Below are 12,712 nucleotides of genomic sequence, written 5' to 3'. Positions count from 1 at the left end.
GATTTTCTTGCAGGTATTTACATGAGAATAAAAAAATGCAATAGAACTTACAAAAAACTATACCTAACAAAGACCAACAAACAACCAATATGCAAAAGACGACAAACTGTGCAAATAATAATAAAAAGTGAACCAATAGTACGATTGACCAGGGAAAGAGTGGTTCCAAATATGTCAATGGCACTGAAATAGAAGGATCAGTAATTAGTCCTGATGCCCTAGAAAAGATACTGATAAGGACGGGGAAAGGGCTGTCCTGTAAAAATCAATGGCAGGAAATGTGAGATGGCTTTGAGGTTTTTGAATGCACCATCTGAGAAGTGTAATGTATGAACACCTGACTAGTTGGGACAAATGACTGAAAGCTGCACTGTAATTTCTACGATATCCAGGTTTAAATATTGATTCAAAGATTCCTAAAGTCAAAGTACATTTATTACTGAAGTATGCATACAGAACACAACTTTGAGATTCGTCTTCCCGCAGGATACCACGAAACAAAGAAACACCATGGAAACCGTTCAAGAAAATATCAAACATCTGAACAAGCAGAAAAAGAACAAGTTGGGCAAGCGGCAAAAGCCAGCGAACAGCATATAGATATCACACATCAAACTGGGAGTCCAACAGTACTCAGTCTATCAAAATTAGCCTTCCAAAATTCAACAAGTAAACATGTAATTCACGCAGACGTTAAACAGCAACAAGAGCTTAGACTGAATTTTATATGGAGATGCCTGAATTTGCTATTGGTGTGCAGAAGTGCCAAGTCTGGTGATTAAGCTCTGTCAGTGATTCCCTGGTGGCTGTCCATCACAAGATTGCACATGGAATGTAATGCTGGAGTTCAAAGAGTCAAGATTCATGTTTATTGATCATCTGTACATCGTAACGTACAGTGAAATGCGTCGAGAGCGTTACCGACCAACACATCTGAAGGTAAGCTGAGAGGGGAAGCTCACAAGTGTTGCCACACATTCTGACGCAAACATACAGTAGACAGCATGCTCGACAGAACACAACAATGGCAGCAAAACAAGCCTTGATCCTCCCTCCCACCCACGTGCATACACTGTCCTTTAACCCCAGGGCAGGCCTCCAGCTGCAAACTCCAGTGGACGTGGACTTGTGCCTGCAGACACTGGGCTTTGACCTCCTTAGTGGACTCGCAGAGATTCACAGACTAGGATCCGGCCAATAGGCCTTGACTTCTGGACTTCCGATTTGACCCTCGGGTCTTGATCCTTGACATCGATCGCTGAACATTAGGCCTCAGGCTCCGCAATTGCCAATGATGGCTTGGCTTTGAACTTCCGTCTCTCTGAATTGTGAACGCAGGGGGCTTTTGGACCTCATTCCTGCTCACATTGAACTCCAGCTCTGGCACCCGCTGACAACTCACTGACCTTGCAGGCCCTCGGCCTCTTTCTGCCACCCCAACATCTGACCATGGATGTTGCATATCTGTGTCACTGGTCTTTAATAGCAGAGCAAAGACTTACTGACCTCTTATTCCTCCTCATCCTATCCTTAAAACCTAACCTGACCCCTAAGTGCAAACACGAGGAAATCTACAGATGCTGGAAATTCAAACAACACACACAAAATGCTGGTGGAACACAGCAGGCCAGGCAGCATCTACAGGGAGAAGCACTGTCGACGTTTCGGGCCGAGACCCTTCATCAGGTCTTGGCCCGAAACGTCGACAGCGCTTCTCCCTATAGATGCTGCCTGGCCTGCTGTGTTCCACCAGCATTTTGTGTGTGTTGTCTGACCCCTAAGTCCCCTCTCTATCCCCCAAACCACCTTTACAAACCTAAAAAACATCTAAATCTAAGCCATGGCTCAATGGAGATAGAACTCAGCACCATCTGGTAGACCTGCTATGAAGGAGGGGGAATCGGCTCACTTATTGTAAGTCAGGTCAGAATCTGCCAGTGCGGGATCTGCAAGCCCAACCACTTCAATGGGGATTTTACAACTGCAACCAAACAAAGAATGTGTAAGTTATATCACTGGCAAATGTCGTGAAATTTGTTGCTTTGCGGCAGCAGTACAGTGCAGTACATATAAAACCATAAATATCAATACAAAATATATATTTTAAGTAATCAGATTAAATAAATAGTGCAAAAAGAAAGAAAGAAAAAAGATTGAGTTAGTATTCCTGGCTTGTTTTATTGTCCATTTAGAAATTTGATGGTGGAGGGGAAGAACTGACTTTGACTTTATTTGTTACATCCTTTATATACATGAGGATTAAAAATATTTACATTACGTCTCCATCTGAATGTGCAATGTGCAAATTATAGTAATTTGTAATTAATAGTATGTACAGTGAGATATACAACAGAACAGTCAATATAGCTTAGAAATACAATTGTGTCAGTGTAAAATACTCATTCTCATGGCCTGGTGGAAGAAGCTGTCCCCCGGCCTGTTGTTCCTGGCTTTTATGCTGCGATATCATTTCCTGGATGGTAGCAGCTGGAACAGTTTGTGGTTGGGGTAATTCAGGTCCCCAATGATCCTTTGGTCCCTTTTTACATACCTATCTTTGTAAATGTCCTGAGTAGTGGGAAGTTCACATCCACAGATGCGGTGGGCTGTCCACGCCACTCGGGGCAGAGTACAGTCTGCCCTCCTTATCCACGGATTCTGTACGCGCAGATTCAACCAACCGCAGATCGGGAAAACCCGGAAGTTCTCTCTCCAGCACTCGTTGCTTGAGCATGTACAGACTATTATTCCCTGAACAATACAGTATAACAACTATTTACATAGCATTTACATTGTATTAGGTATTATAAGTAATCTAGAAATGACTTAAAAGTACAGGCAGTCCCCGGGTTATGAATGAGTTCCATTCCTGAGTCCGTCTTTAAGTCCGATTTGAAGTCGGAACAGGTATATCCGGTATTATTTAGCGTCAGTTAGTCAAACGTTTTTCTTAGTATATAGTACATACTTTACCTCTCTATGCATATAAAACACTTAAGAAACATATGTATTTCAATAATTTAACCATTGCGTTGCTTAGTAATAATTGTAGCTTTCATCGGAGCAGGGCCTTTCAAATGCTCCATTAAAATTGTTCCGATCGTTGACCGACTGTAGCCTAACGCTTTTCCAATGACTGATGGCGTTTCACCTCTTTCTAATCACTTTATTACTTACACCTTATTTTCAATCGCGATCGTGATTATTTTCTTGAACAGAAACACTGCGGATTCAGAGCTGCGCCACCAGGTCCTAATGTCCACCGCACGGAGCCATGTTAAATAAAGTCTGGGGTTCCGCTGGGTCCTAAAGACCACCGCACTGATACATGTTAAATAAGGGACTTGAGCATCCGCGAATTTTGGTATCCGTGGGGGGTCCCAGAACCACTCCCCCGCAGATAAGGAGGGCCAACTGTACTGCGATTGAGGGAAGTACAGTTCCCATACCAGCTGTTCCTAAAACAATGAGTGTGTATCTTCAAGCTCTTGTACCTCCTCTCTGATGGCAGCAATGAGAAAAGAGCATGTCCTGGGTGGTGAGGGTCCTTAATAATGAATGCTGCTTTTTTGAGGCATTGCCTTTTGAAGATGTCCTTGATGCTGTTATGGGCCAGCGCCCATGATGGAGCTGACTGAGTTTACAATCTTCTGCAGATTTTCCTGATCCTGTGCAGTGCCCCCCCCCCCCCACAAAATGTTGTTTATGCAGCAATGTTTAATTATTTATAAGTGCTTTCAGGTGATTCTAACTTTTAAAATTTTGCTGACTATCAAATGCACCAAAAAATCTTGATAACCTTGACTGACTGCCAATGTGAGGCTGGGACTTTGTAGCCAATCAATGTTGCTTTCAGAGGATTTTATGGCAGGACTTGCCAACACGAATTAATTTTGTCACTCAAAGTCCCGGTGCCAGGAAGGGACTTGCCACTCAGCTTCAGGTCAGAGACTGCAAGATGCAGGACTAGGATCACCACTGAAGCATTTTATGTCCACACAATAGGAAGGATGAGACCGCACTGGAGAGGGTGAAGAGGAGGACACTGTCTAAAATGGAACAGTTCAGACAAGTTGGGTTTGTTTTCCTCAGAGTAGAGGAGGATGGGGAGTGGGAGCTGATAAATGTATAAAAAGTTATGAGGGGCATTGACAGGGAACTTTACCCCATAGTAAAAGTATCTAAAGACTAGAAGGCATAGGTTTAAGCTGAGGTTCATAGGGGATCCTATGAAACAACTCAAAGGAGGTGGAAGCAGGTATCTCACAATATCTAAGAATCAAGACGACAACCTGAGGTGCAGAGGCACAGAATACTTTGGCCCTAGTGTTAGTAAAGATTAGCTTAGACAGATACTTGATAATCAGTATTGGGCAGCCACAGTAGCGTAGTGGTTAGTACAACGCTTTACACCGCCAGCGATCACCAATCAGGGTTTAATTCCGGCTACTGTCTGTAAGGAGTTTTATTTATTTATGAGATAGGCCTTTCAAGCCATGCCAACCAGCAGTCACCTGATTTAATCATTGTCTAATCGCAGGACAATTTATAATGCCCAATTTACCTGCCAGCCAGTACGTCTTTGGACTGTGGGAGGAAACCTGAGCACCCAAAAGAAACCCACGCAGTCACGGGAAGAAAGCACAAACTCTGTACAGGCAGTGGTGGGAATTGAACCCAGGTTGCCTGTATTGTAAATTAGTGTTCTGCTAACCACTACGCTACAGTGTCACTACCACGTTTTCCCTATGACTACGTGGGTTCCTTCAGATGTTCTGGTTTCCTCCAAGTTCCAAAGACATATGGATAGGATTAGTGAATTGTGAGCATGCAATGTTAGTGCCGGAAGTGTGCTGACACTTGTGGGCTGCCCTAGCATAGTCCTCGGACTCTGTTGATCGTCGATGCAGGCAATGCATTTGTTTCATTGTACATGTGACAAATAAAGCCAATCTTTATTTTTAAACATACTGGCTGAAGTTGTTTCTTTACTGCATGGTTGTAGTACTCCATGACAACGCAAGAGTTTAAAACTTGATGTCCAACACAAGCGTTGGACATCAAATGATGTAGATGTGAGGTTCTGTTCAGCGAATCCAAGCTATGTTAGCATATAATAATGCATTTCCTTACATCCTTTATGAGTGCTGATGAGTGTGTCTATTAATGCAGACAAATTTGAGGTGTTGCACTTTGGGAAGACAAACCAGGGTAGGACTTAAGACAGGGAACAGTAGAGCACCGAGGAGTGAGGAAGAAGAGGGATCCAGGAATACAGATTCATAATTCCTTGAAAGTGGTGTCTCAGTTAGATAGGGTCGTAAAAAGAGTTTTTGGCATATTGAACCATAAATCAAAGTACTGAGTACAGGCACTGGGATATGATTTTGAAGTTGTATAAGATATTGGTGAGGTCTAATTTGGTGTATTGCATTCAGTTCTGGTCATCTACCTCCAGAAAAGGTATCAATAAGATTGAAAGAGTGCAGAGAAAGCTTGGAAGATGCTGCTGGGACTTGAGGACCTGAATTATAAGGAAAGGTTGAATAGGTTAGAACTTTATTTCCCTAGAACACAGGAGAATGAGGGGAGATTTGATAGAGGTATATAAAATTATGAGGTTGGGTGAGACTAGAACTAGAAGTTCTAGTGAACGAGTGAAAGGAGAAATATATAGAAGGCAAATATGAGGGCATACATCTTCACTCAGAGGGTGGTGTGAGTGTAGAACGAGCTGCCAACGGAAGAGACGGATGCAAGTTTGATTTCAGCATAAATGAGGAATTTGGATAAGTAAGTGGATAGGAGGGTTATGGAGGCCAATAGTTCAGAAGCAGGTCGATGGAAATCGGCAGAATAATCATCCGGTGTGGGCTAGACAGGCGGAAGGGCTTGTTTCTGTGCTCTATGACTTTATAACAAATTCTTAAAAGTGCTGTATAGTGAACATTCTACTGGTAGCATATGCCTAAACAATATGTTGATACAAGTGAGGCATAAAATCTTTGTAACAACTTGTGTGTTGACAAAATCAATTATAGTGCAGTGCAATTTCAGTAGGAAAAGGGAGAGAAAAAAACAGCACAACAAAATAACTAGAATTTAAATTAGGTTTAAAAATTTATTCTGGCATTCTTCCCTTTCCTCCTCCTCCTCCTCCCCCTCACACTTTTAGTTCATCACACAATATTATCAGATTAGACCCATATAGAGAAGAGGATATGGAAGAGTAAGACAGTGGGCTGATGTGGTTGGCAGTTCCAGCAGAACCAATGATGCTGAGCTTTACACAGACCTGTTGAGTCTGAGATGAGCTCAGTGATAAACAGCAGGTCTCACATTACTTTGTCATTGGGCTACAAATGGACAACTCTGTTCTAAACACTAGAGATTCTGCAGACACTGGAAATCCAGAGTAACACGCATAAACTGCTGGAGGAACACAGCAGGTCAGGCATCATCTATGGAGGGGAATAAAGAGTTGATATTTTGGGCCAAGATCCTTCAACAGGGACTCAGCCCAAAGCAATGACTCTTTGTTCCTCTCCATAGATTGCTGCCTGACTTGCTGAGTTCCTCCAGCATTTAAAGTGTGCAATTCTCTCCAGCCTGGTTTCCCCAGACGTGATATAGTATTTGAATGGAAATGTAGATTAGAAGGAAAAGGTACTTATAGAAAATATAATTTTTTAAAGTTTAAACGTGCTTTTGTCTTAATTAGTTTTTGAAGCAACATTGAAAGATATTAAAGATCTAAGCATCAGAAGCATTGCTATGGCCAATATCTTATTACAGCTCACTGCCCGACTCCAGAAGAATGGCTTTAACTGTTTGGATCTGGCTAGATTAAAGATGGCGGCATGGACTGCTGGCAGCAAATCCAGGAGGTGGGGTAATTATAACTCAAGGTGACTAACAGCTATAAGCTCAAAGCAAAATCGGCAATATGCTGAAAATGTTAAAGAACGATGTTAGAAATACTACAGGTCAGTGCCTGTGGACAGAGATGTAGGTAGTGTTGTGTTTGGATGCAGATTCTAACTCAACCACTGACCTTCAAAGTGGGACCCTATCAAGAACCTTCTGAAAAATTTAACGTTAAGACTTTCTCCAGTCCTTCACAGCAATATTTAAAATAAATTAAAGAAAATCAGATGAAAAAGACTCCTTCTTGAGCCAATGTTTCCTTATTTTATCAAAATTTAAATGTCCAAATGCTCCATCACAGCACGTCCTTTCACTTTGTCTAGATCTGCCAATAACTAATTTGGCAGTAGTTTCTATGGATGCTGCCTCATACTTCTTCAATGATTGTGTTACACTTGTCACTTGCCAAAGGAAGGAATCCCTAATGAAGAATAAGATATCCCAGATAGAGTTTCACAAAATCCTGTAAAACTCACTGATTTCTCATATATATTTATTTATAAATATGAAGTCTAATCTGTTTCTGAATATTTTTGTATCATGCAGATGGTGCCCAGATTTTCCTCAAAGTCATGGAATCTGATCTCAGACTGTAGCTCACCTTCACGCATTTCCTCTGTTCAGATGCAAAATAACTTCTTATCACTCTTTACTGACTTTGTCCCCCAGTTTTAGTGACCAGTTATAGTCTTGTGTAATACACAAGATTTATGTCAGTGTTCAGTGGGTGGTCTTGCTAAGATTCCTTAAAATTATGGATGGGTAGACTGTTCTCTGAGAGAACAGTGCGTGTCAAAATCTGATGGATGAAGCTCTGCAGTTCTCACTCAGAATGTAAGAAAGTAATCCAATTGGCTGAGCATTCATGGCATTGTAGATTAAACATTGCACAGGTTGGTGTAGTTTTATCTTGGGTTCTCAAAAGAAATAATGTGAAGCAACATTGGAAATACATTCTGGAGAAAACACCTATTAATTCTCAATTACAGGTTTCCCTCGCTATCCAAAAGTAGAGCGTTGCTATGAAACCGTTTGTAAGCCGAAATGTCGTAAAGCGAAGAAGCAATTACCAGTAATTTATATGGGAAAATTTTTTGAGCGTTCCCAGACCCAGAAAATAACCTACCAAATCATACCAAATAACACATAAAACCTAAAATAACACTAACACATAGTAAAAGCAGAAATGATATGATAAATATACACCCTATATAAAGTAGAAATATTGTATGTACAGTGTAGTTTCACTTATCAAAATAGGGAAGACAGTGAGCCAAAATGGATTTGGAGGGAAAAAAATCAGCACGCACACACATACACACGTACATGCATGCGCAGACAACTGCCCGCACAAGGCTTCACGGTCATTGTAGCCTTTCTCGGGGCAAACACAGGTATAAAGCGGGCATCTTTTTTTCATCAAAGTGAAAATCCTCTTTGGTTAGCGAAAACAGGTACTAATGTAGGTATTTCGTAACAGCAAGCTGTCGTAAAACGAACGTTCAAAAAATGGGGGCCACCTGTACTTAATCTAATCAAACAGTGTATTTAAACTGTTGCAATCGGCATTTCGGTGAAACAAAAACAATGTCCGACCTACTGGTAGCACAATCACCTCTGAGAATACAGAAGTTTATATGTTCAAGCTACAGTTGAGAGGTTGCACTACACAAACTGAATTTAGAACAGTAGAGGCCATTCAGCCCACAATGTTGTGCTGACCCTTTAGTATACTCTAAGATCAGTCAGCCCTACCCTCCCCCATAACCATTTTTCTTTCATCTATGTGCCTATCTAAGATTCTCTGAAATGTCCTTAATGCAGTTGCCTCTACCACCACCCCTGGCAGAGCGATCCATGCATCCACTACACTGTGTAAAGAAAACACCTCTGACATTCCTCCTCTACTTTCCTCTAACTACCTGAACATCATACCTTACCATATTAGCCATTTCCACTCTAGGAAAAAAGTTTCTGGCTGTCCACTTTGCCACTTACCTTGTACACCTTTTCTAATCACCTTTCATCCTCCTTCGCTCCAAAGAGAAAAGCCCTAGCTTGCTCAACCTATCCCCTAAAGCATGCTCTCCAATCCAGGCAACATCCTGGTAAATCTCCTCTGTACCCTTTCCAAATCTTCCACATCCTTCCTATAATGAAAGGACCAGAACTGAATACAATGCTCCAAGTGTGGTCTAAACAAAGTTTTTTTAGAGCTGCATCATCATCATTATGTGCCGGGTCATTTGACACAGGCAATCATGGTCTCTGTGACCATGATTGTTCTTGGCAAGTTTTTCTACAGGTGGTTTGCCATTGCCTTCTTCTGGGTAGTGTCTTTTTACAAGATGGGTGATCCCAACTGTTATCAGTACTCTTCAAGAGATGTGTCTGCCTCTGATATGCACCAGCTGCTCATACAACCATCCACCACCCGCTCCCATGGCTTCACATGACTCTGACCTAAGGGTGACCTCTAGGGTAGTGGAGGGAAGAAGAGCCTTACACCTCCTTTGGAGAGAATGTAGAGACATATCTCCACCCCACCACTGCAATGTTACCTAAATTGGCTGATGTGGTTTCCAAAGAACCAAGATTCACTGAATTTTACCTAACTGTCATCTTTTCAAAGTCCGTTTTCTCTTCTGGAGAATGATTATGAATGTTGGATTCCTCTAAACAGCACGTTTTTATTTCAAACAAAGGTGTAATCACTCGTGCTCTACATCTTTTTTAAGATCGCAAAACACTGCTGTATATTAAGAATAGCAAGCTCAGCAGATGTACCCCATCAGCGAGCTGCTCGGTGGCAGTGGAGCTGGACTTGTTGTGTGCCATGTTGCTGCCTGCTACAGCCACTCAAGGTGGAAGGTGTCGGAGGTGATGTGCGATCCAACAAGTGGTGCAAATGATTGTCTTGGATGTTTTTCTTGTGATCGAAAGGCCCTGTTGGTCATTGGTAATGTAGAATATTGCAAGTCCAGTTCACTGGCTCATTGGCGAGACCGATGGTGGAGGAGCTGCATGGCCTTAGTTGTTACGTGGACCATGGAGGCAGTGTGGTGCAGAAAGGCATTGAGGCTGAGTTGGGGGCTGGCCCTCAGTTCAGTGCTGCCCTCCAGTGTTCACTTTGTGGAAGACAAGCTAGAGTACATTTGTCTGCAACTGCACTAGCCCGTGATAAGGAACTGCTGTGTACTTGTTTTGCAGAAACATGGCTCCAGGACAATCATCCCAAGCACCATCAATCCATAGGCCATGATACTCAGGAAACTGGGCTATATTATTTCTTGTGTGTCTGATGTTTTATTGCTATTGTAATAATTTGTGCTATACATGCCTTGTGGTGTGTATAACTGTTGGGACTCTGTTTTGCATCTTGGCCCCAAAGGAATACTGATCCGTTTGGCTGTATTCACGCATATGGTTGAATGACCAATTAAACTTGAACTTGATTCAATTTTTATGATTATATTCAGCACATCCAGACTATTATGAAGAAATTTACACTAAATGTTTTAAAATCTATTTATTCACTTTTTAGGATCTGGATGTTCATCCTCAACTGGCCATGTGACAGCAAACTTCTCGAATGCACCCCCTCCACCTCCAGCCCCAGAATCTGCTTGCTGTTCCAGTCATTAAGTAGGAAAGTGATAACTCAGTGGTTGATGAGCTGTTTTTTTTCCCCAGAGTTCAACTTCACACTTATGATTTTTAAGCAACACACACAAAATGCTGGAGAAACTCAGCAAATCAGGCAGCGTCTACAGAGAGAAATAAATAGTCGATGTCTTGGGCCGAGACCCTTTATCAGGACCTAGCTCAAGACTTCTAACATCTGCAGAATCTCTTGTGTAAATGATTCTCAAGCTACATTCTTACATTGTCAAAAAAATCCCAAATGCACCGCAATGAATATTCCTTCTGTCACTTCACACTAAGTTCTATTTTCAATTCCCATCTACAGGCATCGAGAGTGAAAATTCAGCCCCAAGCTTTTATTGTCAAAATGTGCTATTGCATCCTGCTATTACAAGCTAGTATAATATTTAGAATTTTAACAATAAGAACATCAGTATTTTCACATGTTTAATATTTGACAGCAGGTATTCATACTTAGAACCAATTTCCGACAGACTTTCAGCTGGCACTGATCAGAAACCATCTGGAATTTGCTGCTCCATTTGTCCATAAAGCACTGAATAGGATTCTTTCATTGACACTTCCAGCCTGGTCACAACCAATCATAGCTGATTGTTCAATTGCCACTCAGGGACTGTTGTCCTTGTGAGGAAGTCCAGTTTTAGAACATAGAATGCTACAGCACAGTACAGGCCCTTTGGCCCACAATATTGTGCTGACCTTTTACCCTACTCTAAGATCAATCTAGCCCTTCCCTCCTGCATAGCCCTCTATTTTTCAGTCATCCATATGCATATCTAAAAGATTAAATACCCCTAATATATCTGCCTCTATACACCCACCACTCCCTGTGTAAAGAACTTACCTCTGACATCCCCCCTGTACCTTTCTCCACTCACCTTAAAATGATGCCCTCTTGTATTAGCCATTTCCACCCTGGGAAGATGTCTCTGGCTATCCACTCAATTTATGCCTCTTGTCATTTTGTACATCTCAATCATGCCTCCTCTCATCCTCCTTCGCTCCAAAGAGGAAAGCCCCAGCTCACTTAATCTATCTTCATAAGACATGCCCTCTAATCCAGGCAGCAACCTGGCAAATTTCCTCTGTGCACTCTCTAAAGCTTTCACATGCTTCCTGTAATAAAACAATCAGAGTTGAAAACAGTGTTCTCAGTGTGGTCTAACCAGGGTTTTACAGTGCTGCAACATTACCTCACAGCTCCTAAACTCAACCTCTTGAACTTACAGGGTTAATCTACACCTGACTATCCAATTCCACATGTAACTGGTTAATAGTGAATATATATAAAAAATGGTTAATTTTATAGCCTAGAAAGGACAAATTAAAACATCTGTTCCAATATATTTATCAGTTCTATTTGGAGATAAGGTACCAACAGATAACACTTGAAACACAGGCAGGTGTTTCAACTGAGGAAGTTTAGTTTCTGAGTCACAGCCAATGCTGAAATGTGAACCCAAATTGTATTTAGTATTGGGAAGCGAGGAAATGCCCTTGCAGCAATGTAATTTGAACCTTGTGTGAGAAAATATGACTTTATTTCTGCAGTTTTCAGACCACAGGCGTGGTATGAAGAATGCTAGAAGATTTCTTCATTTATTATATTCTTGGAACAAACTGGAAAAAATGCAGAATGATTATATTATTAATGTTGGTGCCAAAATCCTTCCTTCAGTACTTGGATTTATTGTTCCTTACGGATATCAATGCTGTCACACTTTTCAAAGAACTACTTTCTTTTGCACTGCTTCTGCGTCTATAAAAAATGCTGGAGTCAGATTGAATTCAAATTGAAATTCCTGAATGGATGGTTTTAAGATATCCAACTTCAAGAGCTATAACAAGTTGATTCATGTTATATTTCAATGCCAATTACAAAGGTGTGCGTCAGATAGTTCACCATTACCTTTTCTTTCAGCAGATCCTTTTCTTCCAAGCCGTCCACATGCAGGAGGTTTTTAGCAACCCCAATACAGGGCAAGTCTACCAGGACACCCAAATGACAGGCAACCCCAAATTCTGTTGTTCAATAACAAAAAGATAATAAATAACATAACTTTTTGTTTCAATTGTATGTTCATGAATAATTAAATACTACTTGTAACTCTGCCATGGA

The 12,712-nt window shown here is 41.4% G+C and overlaps 1 protein-coding gene across 6 annotated transcripts in view; it reads right to left on the bottom strand.

Annotated features, from left to right (window-relative positions):
* LOC140714750 (endonuclease V-like) overlaps positions 1–12,712 on the bottom strand; it is a 268,236-nt gene that overhangs the window by 236,911 nt on the left and 18,613 nt on the right. For all 6 annotated transcript variants that reach the window (XM_073026281.1, XM_073026280.1, XM_073026283.1 and 3 more), the window contains exon 5: positions 12,503–12,615. In XM_073026281.1, coding sequence (XP_072882382.1) covers positions 12,503–12,615 — 113 coding nt within the window. The remainder of the gene's footprint in view (positions 1–12,502; positions 12,616–12,712) is intronic.

The sequence above is a fragment of the Hemitrygon akajei genome, chromosome 22 (assembly GCF_048418815.1).
Source record: "Hemitrygon akajei chromosome 22, sHemAka1.3, whole genome shotgun sequence".
Classification (NCBI taxonomy): Eukaryota; Metazoa; Chordata; class Chondrichthyes; order Myliobatiformes; family Dasyatidae; genus Hemitrygon; species Hemitrygon akajei.
This window is presented reverse-complemented; position numbering and strand designations above follow the sequence as displayed.